Genomic DNA, 20,138 nt, shown 5'->3' on the forward strand with positions numbered 1-20,138 from the left:
AGGTGGCACAAGATGAGGAATAAAAAATAAAATAATTCCTACACATTTGGGGTGGCAAACAATGAGTGAATGGGCCCCAGATCTGGGCTTAGTGGTACAGGATGCTGTGGGTAAAAAGGCTGAACCCTGAATACACGGCAAAGCAGAAGGTTAGCGATGAGGGGACACCAGGGAAAAGCCAAGAGCATGCCAGCTGCAGGTCAGCCGGCTCAGCTAGACCCAGGCCCCAGCTCTTATCCTGGCCCCAGGCTGAAGGATGGAGAAACGGAACATAACCATGAGTTTGACCATGTGTCTTTATTTCCTGTCTCTGCCCTTTCACTGCATGAGGTCCAGTACGGGCTGCTCTCCCAGAGAAGCCAGGCCTGGGTGGATTTGCTGGGACATGATGCCCAGTAGGACACAGAGCACCCCCCAGCTCAAGGCAGTCCGTTCCGTAGTGCACTGTTCAGACAGTTGTAGAGATGGATATACTGCTCCTGAGGGGAGACATGGACAAGGTGTATCACCTGCTTGCCCAGATCTGACCGAGAAAGGCTCCCAAGGATCTCCTAACCCCTACTCCGTCTGGAAAGGGCATGGGGGGGGGGGGGGTCCACAGAGCCACCTGGTGGTGACCTGAATGGGGTTACCAGAACCTTCCCATATTTGAACCCTTTCACAGTAAGTCCCCACCTCCACCCCGTTTGCTTCTCACCAGCGTTGGGGTCATGAAGCCACAGGCCTGTGACTGCTTCAGGGCCACATTGAAGACATCCACAGAGCACTCGGTCCCTGCTTGCTGTAGCAGCTGTTCCAGGGCCAAGAAGGTGCCCAGCTGATTTGTGCCCTTGCTGTAATTGACTAGAGTTAGACGTGGGACCTCTGGGAATGGGGCAGTGTCTGGAGACACGGGGAAACCAAATTTAGTTCCAAGAACTGGGAAAGAATGCTAGGTACTTAGTTTATCAGCCAGTTAGAACCCTACCAAATCCCTGGGAATGGAGCGGAGAAGACAGGGGCCTTGGGAGACTACCCTTTGACCCATAACCCTAGTTAATGCATGCGCATGGCATTTGTCACGGCACCTGGAGTGGCTGAGCAGGGTCCCTGGCTTCTTGCTCTTGCCGCGGGAGCAGCACTGGCCCACAGCATTCAGGAAGGGCAGTAAGGTGGTAGCTGGGAGCTCGCACCCAGACTCCAAGAATGGAAACTGCAAGCGTTGAACCTGCCTCTCAATTCCACTCTCCCCCTGGAGCAAGGGCAAGGTCAACATTAGTGCTGGGGAGGGTAGCGGGCGGGGGCGGGGGGGGGGGGGGGGGAGCAGGATGGGAATCTCATTATCACCGCCTTCCGCACTATACCCTGTGGTCTCAGCACCTACATGTATGATTCTGAAGAGGGTACAGGGCCACCCAGCCGTGTTGCTCTCAGCCACTCTGTGCACCGTCACCATGCCTGTGACGACAGGCTGCATCTCCATCGGCCAGAAGTCTTGCGGCTGGAACCAAAGCAGGCCTCTCAGTCAGCTTCCAAGATCTCTGCCCATGCGGGGGGTCAAACAATACTACATACTCCCCCTTCCTCTGTCCCACTCCTGGAGCCACACATCCTACCCCTGGACCCCTCACCTTTTCTTTGGCATCAGGCAGGCCCAGGGAGACCAGCACGTGGGCTCCGTGCTCCCACACCAGTTCCCAGAGCTCCTTCGGTCCTGCAGAGCCAGTCAGCACCACGTGGTCCCGACCGCACGGCCCACCCTGCAGATCACAGCTTGTTGGTTCCCAGGGATTAAGGTGTCTCCTGGACGCCCCACTGCTTGCTCTTGCTGCGGGAGCCCCTAGGACCCAGACCTTTTCCCCCACCCCACCCCCCACCCACCCCCACCCCCGCCCAGAAAGCACTAATGATCAGAAGGCCAGTGATAGGGTTAGAAGATCAGCATCATCTCACGGGGAAGAGCCAGGATTCCAGCATGTTGTCAGTAGGGCTCTCCTCCACCAGGGAGATCTGAGAACGATCATCTGCGGAAGGATGGTGAGGGTTCAAGGGGTCTCCACTAGACATTTGCTCCACCGCACCCAACATTGTACCCAGACTTACCCGGGACAACGCTGTTCTGATTATAGCCAGGAGGGGGCATCAGAGAGCCAGTCTTATACTTGATGGCCTGCTTCAGAAGCTGGGAAAGAGATAGACAAGGTGAAGTTGGCCAGGGAGGACTGACTGTGCCCCGTTGTCACTCACTCCTTGGCCCCAAGTGTACCTTGTACTCTTTCAAGAAACCAGCATTGGCATTGGCTGCTCTCTTGGCACAAGCTTGTGCAAAATTCAGCACAGAGATGGGGCCGGAGCTGGAGGAGGGAGAAGGGACTTGGTTATCCAGCCCCTGCTTCCAGTCGTCTCTGCTGAGTAGGCGCACCAGAGCCCGGACCCTAGTGGGAGTGCACAGGACACCAGTGCCCGGAAGGTAGCTGACTTACTCTGAGGTGTCAGAGGGTCCTTCCAGAATCTTGTGGAGCAGACAACGGTGCAGGAAGATGTACTGACTCTGCAGGGAGAGGCATTGGCCTAGTAAGTGGCCTTGGTCCAGGAGGGAAATAGTCCTGGCCCCAACCCACCAGGCAGGGATGTGGGACTAGAGATCCTTTAGGGAACCTTCCCTGAGTCGCCCACAGTGTCGAGGGTGGCAGGGGCCAGTCCCTTCTCTCCTTTTACAGAAAGGAGAGTGGCAATCTAGATAAGATGGTCGTCTAGGACTGTCCCTCACTCCAGACTCTTCTACACGCCCCAGGAACCTTTTTTCCTGCTCCTGTGAGGCCATCTACCGTCTTCCACTCCTTCGGGTCTAAGTTGCCCAGCCCAGTGCACAGGGGCCTCACCGGCGTCTGGATCATGAGGGGCCGGTGCAGCCGAAGAATGTACACGGCGTTGAACACATCAACCATCTGCTCTTCCTCTAGTTGCTGCAGTAGCCGCAGGAGAGCCACAAAAGTGCCTGTCCGGCCCACGCCCGCGCTGTACGGACAACCCCTGAAGAGCTAAGTACCCACGGGCTCCTCCAAACCCAGAGCCCTTCCCCCACTCAAGGCCAGGCAGGCCCTCCACCCCACCCACCTGTCCTCACCTGCAGTGCACCAAGGTGGGTCCCTTGCTCTGAGTGATGTGCACCTGCTCCCGTACCAGTTCCACAAACGTGAGCAGGGAGCTGGGAGCCTCTGGGACACTGTGGTCTGGCCAGGTAGTGAACTGTAGCTGCTTCACCCGCCGCTGCTTTTGCTGGACACCCTGAGGATGGTGGGGGACGGCCGTGCTGATTTCCTTAACCTTTTCCTAGCCCCAGGAAACCTTCCTCACCAATTCTTTAAAGGTGGAGGTCAGCTCCTGCTTCAAATGGAGGGCCATAGCTACAGTAACATTGGTCCTTGCCCCAGCATGGACCTTTGACCCTGCTCTAGTCTCCCGGTCTATCTCTGCTTCCCAAAGGTGACCAGACAGAGAGGCATTGTAGTGTCCGGCTCTCCTGCTCTAAGAGGTCACAGGTTGGAGTGAGCAGGGACCTCTGAGCTGAACACGAGGTAGAAGAACCTACTCTTTCTTTGCATTGGTGTGACCTTGGCTCAGTCTTTAGTCTTCATTGTGTGTGTGTCTTTCTACTTCTTCCCCACACGCTACCCTGGCCAGTCACCAAGACCAAGAACTTGTGATCTTTATTGGAGAGACCATGAGGACTGGGAGAGGGGAGTCTCAGTTTTTATGCCTTTACCACCAACCCTGTCCCTTGGGCACACACATGCTGCAGCTGGAATTCCCTCCTGGTCCACTCCTCCTCAGGCTCCTCTGCCAGGAGGTGGATGGTGATGTGACCATGGGTGACAGAGGTGGAGCTGGCTGGCCAGTAGTGCTCACACAGCACCTAAGGTGAGGGGGTTTGAGAGAAGAGGCATGCTTTTACATCAAGCCTTGTCAGTGTACCCAGTCTCAACCACCCCACCCATCTTTTTGGTCCCCCCCCCATTCTAATGGAATTATGCTCTTTGCTTCCACCTAGCTCTGAGACCATCTCTTCCAGAAACTTCCATCCTCTGGTTGCACTACGGTACCTTGACAGCCCTCTTGGGACTCAGTGTTGGCTGCGACTTCCTGGGGAAACTGTATGGTCCTGACTTAGGAACTGTCTGCCCCTTCATCATTGCCTTAACAGGACACACTTAACAGCCTCTGTTTGCTCTGGGCCAGCACTGTACAGGCACAGCAAGCACAGAGGAGGTGGCCCTGGGCTCACCGAGGAGCCTTCTCTGCCCTGCACTGACCAGAGGGAACCAAATCAAGCCGAGAACTCATGAACCTGGTCCTTCCCCATATTTCCCCATCCTAGGTGATCCTGAGAATTCCCTACTAACTCCTAGCCCCGTTCTGGCTTTCCTTCCCCGGAAGATGGTACAAGGGAGGGTTCCTGCAAGAAGGATATATGCCACCTGGTGGCCATTCTGGGAAGCTGCAGGACACTCACCCGCCCGTTCTCCATGCCCACAGTCAGCATGACGATGACTTGAACTTGCTGCTCCCATACCAGCCGCCAGAAATCCTCTAGAGTTTTCTTGAGGGGCCCCTGAGTGGCGATGAACTCTTGTGGGTGGCTGTAGCCCTAAGGTGTGAGGAGCAGGGCACAGGCATGTTACCAGACATGTTACCGTCAAACATCCAGCACTGGATATGATCATGGAAATGTGATCATGGAGGATGATCTGAAGGACACTGCCACCACCCATGTTCCACTTGGAAGGGGTAAGAAAAACATACATGGAAATACAAGATCCTGACCTGCTAGAAACAGTCTGCCCAGCCATCCTCCTCCCTAAGCTGGGAGTGACTTTGTTATCTAGAGACAGTGATTTATGATGTAACTCAAACTTCCTCACACTTTCAATTCTCCTGCTTCAGTCTCCCATGTGCTGGAATTAGAGGAGTGTGCCACCATGCCTAGCTCCAGACCAATCTTCCTAAAGCTAAACTGTGTGTGTATTGTATGTGTAAATATATATATTGAGTATAAACACATACTCAAGTCTTCCATGGCTGTCGTTGCCTGGCAAATGAAATCAAAGCCTTCAGGGTAATAATAATCAAGGCTTTACTTCATCCATTTCACACCCACCTCCCACCACTTGACACTCCACTCTGTAGTCTGATGGCTACACACACACACACACACACACACGGGCTCCTTTGCAGTTTTGTATATAGTTAAACCACTCTGCCTCCTGAGGGCCCAGGATAGAGCCTGGCACACAGCAGACCTCCTCCAAACGCTTGCCAGATTAGCCTAAAGAAATATGGGCTGGTGATAGTCCTAGACAAACTGCACAGCTAGCACAAGACAGTGTCCCAATAAGAATGTCCCCAGGCCTGCAGGTGCCCTTACAGGGATGAAGTTGGCATTGATGTAGTCAGAATGAGGTTCTCCTGCCAGCTGGGCCAATCTGACCCTCGAGTGGTCATCTGCAGAGAGTAGATGATACACACTTGGAACCAGCACAGGTAGCCCCTGTTTAGGGCTGAGCTCTAACCTGCTGCCCACAGCCTCCCTCCTGCTTCCAGTATTTGCTCACAGGGCAGCACATGTGGGTACCGGTTCTTGGTGGTGTTGTCAGGATGCTCGGCCTCTAGTCTGGGCTGCTCCCTGCCTACCTCCTTCAGCTCCTGTGAAGGCAAGTCCCAGTGGCTGAGGAAGACCCATCTCACCCCACAGCAGACAGGGTAAGGGTGGTGAGAATGAGGCCGGAAGGCAGGTCCAGCCCAGCCTAGATGCCCTGGTCCTCCCTCCTTGGAGTACTGGGTGACACAGGACTCACCTCAAATTCCTGGAAGAAAGCCTGGTGTGCATGTGCACTCTTGGCCTCGTAGCTTTGCCGGAAGCTATGGATGGAGATGGGCCGATGGGTCCGCCTGGCAGAAGAGGAAGGGAACAGACGCCAGCTTTGGGTGTGCAGAGCCCTGCCCTACCCCACCCTGGGAGACAGGTGCAGAACTAGCTGTACAATGTGGCCACGGGGAAGACGGGCACCTGACATACAGATACTGGACTGCCCTGCCCTCCCTGTGTAGAACAGAAAGCTTCTCTAGGACCCAGCAGGACCACAGGCCCATAGTGAGGTAAAATGAAAGCAAGGGAGACAGGCCAGAGGCCAGAAGTTCATACATATATATGCCAGGGGCCACAGCTGACTGCTTGTTTATTTTGGAGTTTCTTTGGTATTGGGGATCAAAACTAGGGCCTACACATGGTAGGTCTACACGAGGTCAGTTCAACAGGAAGTCAATATGAGGAAAAGAGAGCTGGCCTGATTCAACCTGATTCAATCCACATAGTTTTTCCAGGTTTCACTTCACCTTTTAAAGTGTGTTTATTGCTTTGCCTTCTATAATGTATTTTTCAACAAAATACGTTTTTTTTAAGGTCCACATGGTTTGTCAGAAAGCCAGATAGCCAGGTCTGAAGGAGGGGCGTGCGATGTTTAATCTATGTACCACCTTGGCTGGGTCATGGTGTCTGAATTATAGTTAAAAATTATTCTGGATGCTCTGAAGACATTTGTGGGTGAGACTAACATTTAATTTGTCCGACCAACTCTTATTTTTCTTTAGATGATATTAATCTTTTGCCTTTTTTTGGCAAGTATAAACATGCGGTCACACAGAGCTAAGATCAGATGTCATTCTCGGTCACCCTCCCGAGTCAGTGTCTCTCAAATGAACCCCAGAGTTCCCCACGTTGGTCATTCTAGCTAGCCAATTTGCTCCTCAGGTCTCATCGCCCCCTTCTGATCTCTGCAATGACAGGCGGGCCACCATGCCCACCCGATCCCCAGCTGCCACTCTCCCATAGCAGGTGCCTTATCCACTGAGCCATCTTCCCGGTCCTCTTTGAAAGTTACAGCTGTGCAGGTCAAGCAGGTGACGTTCCTATGTGAGGGGGCCTTGCCCAAGCAGTTAAAAGCCTTAATACAAGCAAGACTGGCCTGTCCCCACTAGGGGGAGTTCTGTCAGCAGATGCCTTCAGACCCTTCTCTGGGTCTCTGGCCTGCGACCTCATAGCTCCCCACTCCTTGGTCCTATCTCTCTGAAAGCCTTGACTTCTACAGTGAGTTTGAACAGGAGGAAAAAGCAGAAGAACTGAAAGAGAGGAGCAGTGGTTGAAGAGCCTTAGAAGAGATGGGGGGCTGGTCAACAAAGACTAGAGCCCCCTGTCTGGTGCAGCCCCAGGGAGCTTGGCAGAGCCACTAGCAGGCTGTACCGTAGGGCTATGCCGCTGCAGCATCGTTGGGAAGAAGCATGTTTCAATGCACTCACCGCAGGTTGTAAGGCATCAGCTCATGGGAAAAACCATCCTTCTCCGGCCTGTGACAGTGGAGAGGCGAATAGGAGGCAATGGAGGGTTATGGGTCACACTGGGCTTCCCGGCCCCACCTGCCTCCTCCTCACCTTGGTCCTCTCAGGCGCCACCAGCACAGCAAACACAGCACTGCACACACAATGAAGATGCAGCCCGCCACAGTCCCCATCAGCACCGGCAGGGGCACTGCCACCAGAGAGACGCTGGCCTGGGGCTCTGTGGAAGATAAGGACATGGCAACTTCCCAATGGACCCTGAAGGCCATTCCAGCTTCTCCTGGACTTGGTCCTGCTATATCAAAGGTTCTCAACCTGTGGGTCACGACCCACATATCAGATACTTAGATTATATGTAATTCATACCAGTAGCAAAGTTACAATTATGAAGTAGCAACAAACTAATTTTATGGTTGGGGTCACCACAACATGGGGCACTGTATTAAAGGGCTGCAGCATTAGGAAGCTTGAGAACCGGTGCTCTAGACAGAGAGTGCATGTAATGATATCTCTCCACACTCCCAGAAGTCCCAGATACCAAACTGAGCCCAGAAATGTCTGTCTGGGGTTGGTGAGAACAGGCAAACAGACAGCCTTTCTTCTAATGCCTAGCCATACTCCAGAGACTCTCCCTAACACCCTCAAGAGGAATGGGGTTGAAGGCCAGACCTCCTGTACCTTCTAGAACTGTCACCTGCTGCAATAGCCAGCAGTCACCAATTTAAGATCTGTGCACTGTGAGCACACATGAGGTCAAAGGCTCGGGGGAAATATGGAAAAGATATCAGTAGTTTTTATTTGCTTGGTTTTCACTTTGTTTTTTGTTTGTTTGTTTTAAACAGAGCCTCAAGTATCCCAGGACGAGATCCAACCAACTATATGAGGATAGCCTTAAACTCCTGATTCTCCTACCTCCACCTTCCAAGTGCTAGGATTACTGGTATGGTCCACGGCACTCTTCTATTGAGAGCTAGGGATCCACCTAGGACTCAGCATCCAGCCTAGACAAGCATATCCCCATTCTGTCTCTCAATCACCTTTTAATTGATATTTTGAAACATTAACTTATTTTTAAATATTCTGACTTAAATAAAACAGTTACTAAAACTAAATGTTGCTTTTAGTAGAAAATAAAAATTGTGTTTGTCTCCTGTTGTTGGTTTTTGTTGTTGTTGTTTTTTAAAATATTTATTCATTATGTATACACTATTCTGTCTGTGTGTATGCCTGCAGGTCAGAAGAGGGCACCAGACCTCATTACAGATGGTTGTGAGCCACCATGTGGTTGCTGGGAATTGAACTCAGGACCTTTGGAAGAGCAGGCAATGCTCTTACCCTCTGAGCCATATCTCCAGCCCTATTGTTGTTATTGTTTATTTGTTGAAACAGGGTCTCAAATACTCTCAAATACAAAGCCCTGGCTGGCCTGGAACTGGGCAGATCAAGGTAAGCTTAGAGAGGTGCCTGCTTCTGCCTCTGGGTTGGGGGTGAGGATTAAAGGCGTATGTCACCACACACAGCCACCCCTTTCTTTTTAGCTTCCAATGTACCTACCAGGAAATTCTAAGTTAGAAATACTGTTTGGATGCACTGGAGTCTCCCCTGAGGTTCCTTCTGGACATAACTGTCCTTGAACACAGGGGTTCTGGGAGTAGCCAGTTGCAGAAAATGACACAGAGAGGTACCAGGGACTATGCACAGTCGCAACCCCCTCAGTAGGTTCTTCTCCCACACTTGCTCTTAGCCCCCATCTAGTGCACCTCACTGAGGTTCTGGTCCCCAAAACTGCTAGGTAGCATTGACCCTGAGGAGCCTAAGCTCGGTCCCTCCCACCTCCAACTTCAGCAGTGGGGTACCAGCACCCCTCTCGTCCGTCTCCAGTGTCTAGCCAGAACCTAGCCACGTGCCAGGCCTACCTGAGAAGGCCGAGAAGGTGATGATGGTCTCAGGAAGGTTAAGCCTACTGAAGGCTGTGACACTGAATCTGGGACAAAGAAGCAGACATCACGCCGAGAAGCAGCAGCCAAGAGGAAACCCTGACTGAGAAACAGCAATGGCCACCTCAGCTCGCTAGCTTCCATCCTGCCCTGTTGAGGAGCTGGACAACCTGTTCCCCATCACCCTATGCAGAACACTGCTGGCCTGTCCCGAAAGCAGCAGGTAGCTCTAGATATTGGGACCTGAAGAGCCTTGGATTTTCCCTGAAAGTCCCCAAAGAACCCATCTCCCAATTCATTTTAACAAAAGAACCAGGTACCAGGCGAGGCTCTCCTTTTTTGCGTTGATGCCAGGAAAACTGATGCGGATAACTATGGACCCTTGTGGACTAACACTTGCATTCTGTCTGTGAGTCTGTTCTATCTATTGTAGAAAGAGCATGATCCCAAAGTAGGGTTTAGAGGAACCCCCTCCCTGCAGCCCTAGCCCTCACCTATACTGGAAACCTGACTTGAGATGCCCATTGCATATCTCCTGGGTGTGGCCACAGTCCTCTATACCCACAGGCACTGTCCAGGATCTTGGCACAGCCCAAGGCCCTGGGTAGAAGGGGTTGGGGAACAGCACAGCCAGATAGGAGTCACGTCCTCCATAGTAGTGGTCATACCACGTGTGGTTAATGGCTTCCCGGGAAGGTCGGGCCACTGAAAAGGAGCAGGGAAGAGGCAGGGCAAGGTGGGCAGTAGGTCAGGCGGCTCTCCTGTTTCATTAATATGCACCCCTACTCCCAACCCAACACCACTCTTACCCTCAGTAACAACCAAGGCCCTGTTCTGTCATGGCCCTGGACCAGCCTCCCCTGCCTGACTCTCTCCAACCCTTCCAGGCCCAGGACTCACGAGACATGTTGATGGTGGCAATTATGCCATACCACTGGATCTGCCCATCATCTTTGCCAAACATGCCACGTGTGACTGTCACGCCCATCCCTGTCCCCAGCTCCAGCTGGGGGGCTTCAGCTAGCTCAGGGGGGTGCCAAACTGGGGACAGAGAAGGGAGAAAGAGAGGCCTTGACGCGGCACCTCCCATCCTTCCAGGCCATGCCTTCCTCTACCCAGCACCTCTCATGGCACCTGATAACAAATGGGTAGTGAACCATTAAATAGGGCCTGGAGGGGTTCTCGGGTTAGGGTACCAGAGCGTGATGCTCCAAAATACAAGACAGAGGTCAGAGGAAGGGCAGGTCTATGGGCAAGGAGAGCCCCAGGCAGCCAGGCTCAGCAGAGGGAAAGCCCCAGGGGACCATGACTGGGTCTATGTGAACAGAAAGTAGTAGAAGTTCCTACCCTCAGTGGAAGTAGTGCACACCAGGGTGACTGCCCGGCTCCACAGGCTATTCCTGCCCAGCACAGTGAGGCTGAGGCGGTAGGAAGTGGCTGGCATCAAATTGGGTAACAGGAGAGCATCCTCCGTGGTGTTGACCTGGAAGACAAAGTGACCGCTCCCTCCCACGACCAGCTGCTCTACCACCACCAGGCAGGCACCCACATCTCCAGCAGGCATCGTCCAGTTCAGGACCAGGTGGGTGGCCTCAGGCCGGCACAGCACGTCTTCCACGGGGCCAGGCTCTGAGGGAACAAAAAGCTCACATCATAGGGTATCAGAGTCCTCTAAGAGGATACCAAGGGTCCAGGGGCTCTCCAACCCAGAGGGCACAAAGGACTGGCATTTATGCCCACAGAAGGAACATCAGCTTCACGGAGAAACAACTTGTCTTTGGGGGAATCATTGCCCATCTGGAGAGGCATAGGAGGCATAAGTCAGGGAAGTCAGGGCAGAGGTAGACCAGACATCTGCCTGGGAGAAGCAGGTGACTTGGAGCAGAAGACCAAGCCTCCCAGGCTTACTACCCCTCCCCTTAAGACACAAGACCTACCCACAGATAGCACCACAGGGTGAGTGGAGGCCTGCAGCGGCCCTGCCTGACACTTCACAGACATCAAGACGGTGCGTCCTGGCGTGAGGTGCCTCAGCATGAGGTGATCTTGGCCTGGTGACAGGGGTTGCTCCCACGAGAGGTGTCCAGCATCTGAGAGTTGGGCCTGGCATGTCCCCTGGCCCAACGGGCCGCTGGGCCAGGCCAGGCTAACGACAGCACTGTCTGCTTGCATGGACACGAGCAACTCACTGGGTGTGAGTGGTTCTGTGGAGAGAAAGCAGCATGTCAGCCAGGCCCCTGATCCTAGTCCTGAGAATGCCTCACACGGTGCTGGGGTTGGCCAACCTCATTCAAGGCCTTTGGTGTGGAGTTGAGACAAGGGACTCAAACGGAGCTAATATGTCCAGGGTCCCCTCCCCCAATGCCTTTCCACACCCTACTCACGTGTCCAAGCAGAGATATTGGCTGCTGTGGCAAAAAGGGGCCCAGCCCAGGAGATGACCTCCACTTTGTACTTAGTGCCAGGAGTCAAACCCGAAAAGCTTGTGCTGTCTGCCTCGGGCCCCACGATGCTGGTGGCTGTCCGGGCACCTTCCTGGTATAGGGTCACTTGGTAGCTGTTGCGGCCCCCAGGAGCATGGACCCAGGATGCTTGGAGCTGAGTGGGAGCTTCACTAGTCACATTTACCATTGTGGGGGCTAAGGGGGCTGCAGGGAGAACAAGCAGGGGGCACAGATAGAGATAAAGTAATCTAAATTAAATGTCTCCTCCCAAAAAGGTTGTCCCCCTCCCTCCATCCTTTGCCCCAGAGTCTAAGAGTTCAGTGTAGTTTAGGGCAGCAGGCAAGCTGGCTAGCCTCTAAAGCAGACCCACCACTGCAGTAGGGACAAGCCCTGCCACTTCCCTCTGGGAGCTTGAAAACTCGTGTGTCCACAGGACCTAGGCACTATTTCACTCACTCTCAAAGCCTGGCATATGATCTTAGCCTAGTCACACAGTAACACCCCTCTTCACAGACAGGGAAACTGAGGCTCAGGGAGAGTAAAGACCTGTTCTCAGAGCCAAGCAACAGGTTCCCTGGCGTCCAATCCAGACTTCTACCTAGCTCCCCCCAGATGTCTGAGGTCCCGCAGCCCTTAGGGGAAGTCTAAAAGACAGTAATAGTGTCCCAGGGGACAGAGGGGAGGTAAAAGGGAAGACACAGGCAGGCCTGGAGAGTCCCTTGTGGAGAAGGTTGTGCTGGAAATAGGAGGTCCCAACTATCTTTGCCCCTAAGATCTCTGCAGGCTGAACAAGCCCAAGAAATCAGATTGGTGTGAAAGGGGGGCTTCCAAACCCGGTTCTGCAGGCCCTGGGATGTCTTTGGGGTGCTTCTCATATACTCTGTGTTTCTGTGTCTCCCCTACTATGTAGGGCTGGGGTTGGCTGTGGCAGGGAGCTTCTATTCTGTTCATACTGCCTGGACAAAAATCCCGACTCCCCTTAGCAGGTTAAAGAGACTAGGAAAAGTTGCCTTCTCCCTGGGCGTCAGTTCTCTGACCTCTGAATCGAGAGCTGAATCACAGCAAGCACACAAGAGAGCAGGGATGGGTGGGACAATCTGCAAGGTGCCCAGCGAATACTATCGCTATTGCTATTAATGGTTCACAGCCCAGGCAGAGCTAGAGGTGGTCTTCTGGAAAACGGTGTGGCACTGGACAAGGGACAAGCGTAGGAGTCCCTATGAAGGGCTTATGAGGAGCTTCCTGGTGCCTCGGAATCAGGAGACTGATCCTGCAGACAGCCTAGCTTCCTTCTCACAGGCTCAGGGTCCCTAGGAACCCAAAGGGACCTGGGAACCCAAAGGGGTCACTCACGTGTCCAGCCTGTCGTGTTGGCACTGCTACTTTCCTCGGACCCCCACAGGGTAGCCAGGTGTAATTGGAACTCAGAGCCTGACGTCAGCTGGGCCCAGGAGAAGTTCTGGACCTCCCGCGACAGGAGCATCTCGCTTTCAAGTGCCAGGGGCCTCAGCCGGTAAAGCCGCAGCTGGAAGCCATCCCTGCCACCTGGCGGGTGACTCCAGGAAGCCCTCAGTGCTGCAGGCTGGGTGGACAAGCCCAGGCTCAGGTTGGTGGGAGGAGCAGGGCCTGGGAGGACAGGAAAAGACAGATTCAGGAGAGTGTGAATTCCTCTTCCACAAGCAAGCTCCAAAGCTCCGATGTGAAGTTCCAACCTCCGCGAGGCTCGAAGCTCAGTTTTTAGCCTTCCCAAGGAAACCTCTTGCAGAGATGGGGCTACTCACACGCTACTTACACAACAATTGCCCCAGCCTCCTGCCTGCCTCCTGCCTTGAGGTAGGTTGGCTCCCTAAGCCCATGTCTGGTTCGCATCACTTGCTTCCTCTACAGCCAGTTCAATGCCTGCCCTCTCACCCTTCAGGGCCATTCACTGATAGGGCTGACATGGTGTCTATCAAATGTCTCTAGACTGCAGGTCTCTGAGCAAGCTTAGCCCAGGCCCTCCAACCAACCTGCCTAGCCACACAGGTTCTTTTTCAGTTCATCTCCTTCCTCCTCTGGGAACCCTGCCTGACTCCCTAAGCAGGGTGCCCCTTCTATGAGTGAGAAAAAAATCAAGTCAAACCACATAAAATTCCTGATATTCAGCCATGTTAATCTGTAAGAAAACAGTTTTGTGTGATTCAAACTGATACACCATGCATATTCCTACTAATACATTTGTATTTATTATAATATGGTATATAAAATTATGTACATCATCAGAATATGAATCATGTTTGTAAGTCTTCCTTTCTGGACTTGTTCATAATCTTTAGCCTTAACATCTAACCCCATACCAAAAAATGAGAGGCACTAAATATATATTTGTAAGAAGGATGGATAAGAGGATAGAGGGATGCACGGATAGACAGCCGAATGAGGGGGCGCGCGGATGGGTAGGTATGGCTAGCAGACCACATGGCAGGAGGTGGAAGGTGCAGGAGAGGCCTCTATTCTCACTCCCACCCGAGAGCAGAGCAGACCGACCCCACGCGCAGTGCGGGGCAGCCTCCCGAGGGCAGGAACTCACGGGTGCAGCCGTGGATCTTCCGCAAACTGGAGTGGAGGTTCCCAGCCCAGGCCCATGCTGACACGGTGTAGCAGGAGCCAGGTACCAGAGACTTCAGGGTCAGGCTGGAATTGTTAGGGCCCAAGTCAACAAGGTTGCCAGGTAACCCCTGGCTGCCATCCTGATGCCAGGTGAACTTGTAGCCTTCCTGTTGTCCTGGTGCTGGAGCCCAACCAATGGTCAGGTCAGACGGGCTGCTCCTGCTAATGACCTGCAGTGACTGCGGTGGCAGGGGACCTGAAGAGGGAGCAATGTGGCAAGGGGTCATGTCGTAGCCCCGTGATGCCCTCACCCCACTCTGCTGAGCCTCTCCTTCTCTCTAATTTCCCCCCTCAAGCGACCCTCCTCAGATGCTGGCACTCACGTGTGTATCCCATAATACTCTGAGTGACATCACCCTCAGATGAGGCGATATCCACCCGGTAGTGGACTCCAGGTACCAAGCCACAGAAAGTAACATGAGTGGCACCAGAGGGCACAGAGATATTTCCTAGGAGACCTGGAGCACCATCAGCGTAGAGTAGTGCCCGCCTCCCAGCCTGCTTGATGGCTTCCAGTTCACCAAGTCGCAGTCTGGCACCAGGACTCTCCCTGGGAAGGACAGCAGCCTCTGGAGAAGAAGAAGGGCTCCAGAAAATGAGGACTCCTATCCCTCAGGCTGCAGATTCCCTCTGCGGGCTCCCAGCCTGAGCCCCATTCTAACCAGACTCACCAGTCAGCCAGGTACTGGCCTCCATCCAGGCATCATAAGGTCCAGCTAGAACCTTCAGCCCCAAGGTGTAGTGTCCCGGAGGTAGGGGTCCTGGGAATTCGGCACTGCACTCATCAGGGCCCAGAGCAGTGGTATTCTCCACTGGCCCACTTAACTTCAGCACATAGCCATCCCGGGCTCCCGGCCCTGCCTTCCAGCTTGCCCAGAGCTCATTAGACAAAGGGGTCAGCACCAGGTCAGATGGGGAGGCGGGATCTAAGGAGACAGGAGTCAACCCAGCGGGTAAGAAAACTCACTCTGTACCCTCACCACTTTCTCCACATGCCTGCCAGCCTCTCACTTGAGTACTGACAGCGCCGTTTTCCACACTACTCCAGATGAATGCCAAGACGTGGCAGCTACCAACTGGCCACAGGCAACAGTAACAACAACAATAACTCATCAAGTGCTCACGCGTGTGCCAGCGTGATGGGGGGATTCTACACACGATACCTCCCACCAACTCGCCCTGACTAAAATACAGAGAAGGTAAAGAACTTCCCTAGAGACATGCAGTCAACAGGTAGCAGAAATGGTTAGCCAGCACACAGCTGGTTCTCAGAGTGAAAATATGGTATTGTGGTAGCAAAGACAGGTGTCCAGCCTAGGTTCAGGGTCATCGCACTTATATACAATATGACCTTGGATCTGGGCTCTCTCTGTGTACCTCTGTGCCTATAGTAATATGGGACAGCAAGACCTATGTTGGGTTCTTTGGGGGATTTGCTTCCATGAAACCATACCCAGAAAGAGGGAGCCTGCCTGGAGAGGAGTCAGCTGATCATAACCATTATTACCACTATCATTCCCCCAGACAGTTGCTGCCACAAATCCTCCAGATCCATTGTGTCCCCTTGCCACTCACAGGTCCACTCGGTGGCATTGGGCCCCACAACCCAGTGGGGCCCAGCCGCAGCACAGAGCTTCAGCTTATAAGGTGTGCCTGGAGACAGATGAAGGAAGGTGTGGTTGGAGATCCCTCGTCTGAGCACTGCGGTCAGGTTGGTGCCCCCGAGGTGGTCTGTGAGCATCAGGTGGAACCAGGCGGCCCCTTCAGAGCTGTTCCAGAAGGCTTTCAGGCTGCTGGTATCCAAGGCACGTAGGACTAGGTGAGCTGGAGGCACAGGCTCTGCAGGAAGTATGCACAGAGCAGAACCGGGCTTCAGAAAGGACCCTAGAGCAAGATAACCGCACCAGCAGCCGCCCGAGGGATCCCAGAAACCTAGCCACACTGTGACACACTGAGACACGCTGCCTACAAGGCTCCAGACTCAACATTGTTCTCACCTCCCCCAGTCTAGCTGCTCCCTGGGGCCCTGCCTGGCTCCCCCCTTTACCTGTCCATTGGTGGATGCTAGTCTTCGCTTGGAGACTGCCAGCCCAGGTGATAACCTCCAAGACATACTGACTACCTGGCAAGAGGTTGTCAAAATTGTAAGACAGGATGCCAGGGGACATTGAGATGTTACATGCCAGCGTTTGTGATTCCAGGTGGTAGAGGAGAAGTTGGTAGCTGTCTTGATCACCAGGGGCATCGCTCCATGAGGCTTCCAGGCTGGCTGGGCTCCCAGAGCTATGCAGCTGCAGTCCACGGACCACTGACGGGGCTGCCAAATGTCAAGAGAAGTGCTGAGGTCTGGACAAAGGGCTCACCATCCTGGGAGTTGTCCCCTTTGCTTTCTCTGTGCCCCTCCCCTGCCAGTCCTCTAGAGCAGTCGCCTCCTGCCTCAACCCCAAGTAAGACCACACCCCCAGTCTGCAGATGTCTTACCAGTTTGGGCAGTGAGGGTAACAGTGACATTCTGCCGACAGGGTCTTAGGACAGTCAATTCCAGCTGGTAGCGACTCCCTGGCACCAGGCCATGGAACTCAAAACTGGACTCATTTGTGTTAACCTGAAGCTGCTGCCCTTCTGGAGAGCCCAAGAGGTTCAGACTCCTGAGGCTGAGGGCATAGTCAGACCCATCTGGCTCTGCTAACATCCAGCTCAGAAACAGGCTGGTCTGCTTTCCCTGGCTGCTGATGTTCACGCTCAGGGGTGGACCTAGGAGATAGGGGTGCATGCACTTAGTCACCTAGCACCCCTCCTGCCCTGAAACAGGAAGGCAAGCCCAGGGACCAGGGACAGGCATAGTCTAGCGGAGAAATTATCCCTATGACCCACCACTGCCCACTAGAGCACCTCTCTCTCTCTGTGAAGACACCTACCTTCACCCTCCCTGTCTGGGCTCCCTTCCAGGGATGGGCATGCGTCTTCCTGTAGGAAGAAAGGGAGTTAGGGAAGCAAATGTGGAGAGGCCTCTGGAGCCCAGATCTCCAAGAAAGTCCATAAAGAGAGAATCCAGACCAGAGAGAGGAGTCCCCCTGTGCCTGACTCCCACACCCCACCCCTGCCACACACGACTGGAGAGACATTTCCTGAAAGCAGGCCACTGTGCAGCCAACAGACAGTAGCCAGCAGCCTAGAAGGCTGGAGCAATCTGTTCTCCTGGCCTCCACCCTGGCCTGGACGGAAAGCGAGCAGCTTCCCTCATCCATAATGCAGACCAGCTGTGGAGCCCACAGAGCACTGGGAAGCCTAGACATGCTCTCGGAGAACAGGCCCACCCACCCCACCCTACCCGTGCCCACCTTACCTCCGCCAAAAGGCCCTGGAGCCAGAGGAGGGCAGTGAACGGAATCAGAGGCCTCATCCTGATGAAGTCTGCAGAATCAACATTGGGAGGCAGAAGGCGGAGCTACACCCCCTCACCCTCCCCTTGCCCTGATGGCGGGCGGGCAGGCAAGGGTGGGAAGGGTGGAGTTTCGGACAGGTGCCAGGCAGCAGATCCCGACCCTAACCCGGCCAGGACTGGGTAAGGCTGATAGGTGGGAGAGAAGCAACACCTGGCCCTAAGGGGACTGCAACTCTTAGGTGATCCACAAGCCTACCTCCGTCTCTGCTTCTCCCACCTCTCCTTGAAGGAAAACGTCCTGTGCTTTGGGGGAGGCCTGATAGGAGTGGTGGCCTTGAAATGAGCACACAGCAGAAGTGCCCGACTCCCCCACACTCTGTCCCTGGAAGAGGTCTGGGTGTCCATTTGTTCCCTCCCCTGGGCCTTGGGTGAGGTGGCAAGGCAGGCCTGAGGGACATACTGAACACAGGAGGTGGGAGAGCCAGCTGTGTGTCGCTCCTTTGGTCTGCCTAACTTGTTCTAGTAGTCAAGGACACAGAAGTACATCCGCTGCATCTAGAGCTCTCCTGGCCCCTGGAAGCCATCTCTCACATCTCTTACTGCCCAGATGAGGAAGCTGACATCCAGAGAGTCCAACCTGAGGTCCCATGTGTGTGAGGAAAGAAGCTGGACTTGAACCCCACACTTCTGACTCAACTGAGCCAGAGAAGGCAAAAGGCGTTCCCATTCCCAGTTCAAGTCCTCCCTGCTAGGGAGTTTCTGGGAACAATCGGCATTTCTGGGGCTTTTGCTCCCCTCTCCATATTTCTTCTATTTAGGTCAGCAGTACCCACCTGGCTCCCCTGCCTTCTCCTGGCCCTCACAGCAGAAACCCAGCTGAGCCCTGGTCTACAGCACAACTCGGGCCCTACTGCTGTACCCGCCCAGAGCCAGCTGCTCACCTGGTGCAGCTCACCCAGATGCTCCTGCACCAACTCAGCCGTGGGAAGGGAAGGAGCAGAGTTGAACCTCTGAGCCCTAGGAAGGAAGCCCAGAACTCAGCAAGCTGGGGGCGGAGCTGGGGGGTGGTGTTCAGAAAAACCCAACAGGTAGAGACTCTGAACACCGTGGAAGACTCCTCCTAGCTTGCTTCAGCAAGGAGCCCAGGCCTGCCTCAGAAACCAGCTCTGCCTACCCTTAGCCCAGCACCAGGGGCTGCTGCCCGCCCTACCCCCACCGCAGCTCTGTCCAGCCCCAAACCTCAGAGCCGCCCACTGGTCTGGATGGGGTCCTGGAAACTTAGAACTGCAGACTCATCAAAATTTCCAGGCTGTGTAGGAGTGTGTGTGTGTGTGTGTGTGTGTGTGTGTGTGTGGCACTTCTGAAAGAGGCAGGGAAGGGGACTAGCAACCAGGGAAACCTGGGGAGCTGTCTCAGGCCTCAGTCTGGCTAAGATGTAGAGGAGACATCCTAACCTGGTCCTTGGCCAACCCCACCTCACCTGGGAACACTTCACTCTGTTTCTTCTAGCAGAGTCCCTGTGAACAGCCACAGTGGGCAGAGGTGGGGCGGGAGCATCTTAATTCAGAATCTGAGCAGAGGAGACATAGCAGAGAGTGCCTGTGGTCAAACGGTTGGGGTCCCAAAGTCCTAACAAAAGAGAGACCTGTGAGGACAGAACTTCTTCATTGCTAGTCATGAGCCTTGAGGCTTTTTGGCCCTAAAAGGCTCTCTTATCAGCCCCACCCTGTTAGAGCAGCCTTGGGGATGAGAGAGAGGCTCAGAAGAGGGTAAAAAAGCAGCTCCCCAACCCCGACCCCCCGTGCCCAGTCCAAGATTCTCTATTCAGCAAAAATGTACTCCTCCCAGCAGCCACCCCCACAGACAAAGCCACATCCTCTGCCTAGAAAACCCTTGGGGTCCTCCCTAGATCTTGAAGCCTACCTTCTCAGTGTGGAGGGAGTTGGCCAGGAGGCAGAGGAAGGCAGAGGGCTGGTCCTGGCATCCCAACTTCCAAGTGTGAACTAGCCTGGTGCCTCCCGGCAGCTGTTGGAGGCTGCTCTTCCGGCTCCTCCTCTGCTCTCCCACAGCCTGAAGCCAGGCCTTGGGCATCCCCCACACTAAAGGAAGATAATTACCAGGCAGACGAGAACGGGGCGCCCCCTCTCCCTCCCACTACCTGGGGACAGTCGCCAGGAAAAGGCGATGGTCCAGCTTCTACTGAGAAGGCAGAGAGAACTCAGTGGGGGGCTGGGGGAGTAATGTGTTGTGTGTGGGGACTAACAGTGTGCATAAGCCTGCATCCAGGACAACACAGTGGGAGGGACATAGAGAGCCCCGGGGTGGGTGTGGGGGGCTACTGTGGGACAAATC

General features: G+C 54.2%; 1 protein-coding gene across 1 annotated transcript; it reads right to left on the reverse strand.

The window, feature by feature from the left end:
- Positions 1-342: 342 nt before the first annotated feature.
- On the reverse strand, positions 343-17,804 carry LOC121446368 (receptor-type tyrosine-protein phosphatase V-like). Its single transcript, XM_041648949.1, has 33 exons — positions 17,748-17,804; positions 17,320-17,368; positions 16,883-17,155; positions 16,449-16,718; positions 15,977-16,240; positions 15,073-15,327; positions 14,725-14,970; positions 14,322-14,597; positions 13,106-13,378; positions 11,693-11,956; positions 11,246-11,512; positions 10,656-10,937; positions 10,209-10,349; positions 9,803-10,013; positions 9,288-9,355; positions 7,465-7,591; positions 7,333-7,380; positions 5,835-5,928; positions 5,592-5,682; positions 5,405-5,481; positions 4,493-4,627; positions 3,773-3,895; positions 3,107-3,267; positions 2,862-2,997; positions 2,463-2,530; positions 2,246-2,333; positions 2,083-2,161; positions 1,933-2,033; positions 1,611-1,739; positions 1,364-1,480; positions 1,068-1,231; positions 698-833; positions 343-479 (listed from the first exon to the last, which is right to left on the reverse strand). The coding sequence occupies exons 1-33, from the start codon at positions 17,802-17,804 to the stop codon at positions 420-422; spliced, it is 5,130 nt and encodes a 1,709-aa protein (XP_041504883.1). The 3' UTR covers positions 343-419.
- Between the last annotated feature and the right edge of the window lie 2,334 nt (positions 17,805-20,138).

This window comes from Microtus oregoni, unplaced genomic scaffold (assembly GCF_018167655.1).
Source record: "Microtus oregoni isolate MIOR12 unplaced genomic scaffold, Mior012 000003F_ref0000135, whole genome shotgun sequence".
NCBI classification, from domain to species: Eukaryota; Metazoa; Chordata; class Mammalia; order Rodentia; family Cricetidae; genus Microtus; species Microtus oregoni.

Bases quoted from the DNA above. Each gene is read 5' to 3' on its own strand.
- LOC121446368 (XM_041648949.1), bottom strand. From the start codon at position 17,804: ATGAGGCCTCTGATTCCGTTCACTGCCCTCCTCTGGCTCCAGGGCCTT. The intron at 17,369-17,747 runs GTAAGGTGGGCA...TTCTTCCTACAG, and splicing joins TCCAGGGCCTTTTGGCGGAG to GAAGACGCATGCCCATCCCT. The intron at 16,241-16,448 runs GTAAAGGGGGGA...TACTTCCTGCAG, and splicing joins TAGCATCCACCAATGGACAG to AGCCTGTGCCTCCAGCTCAC.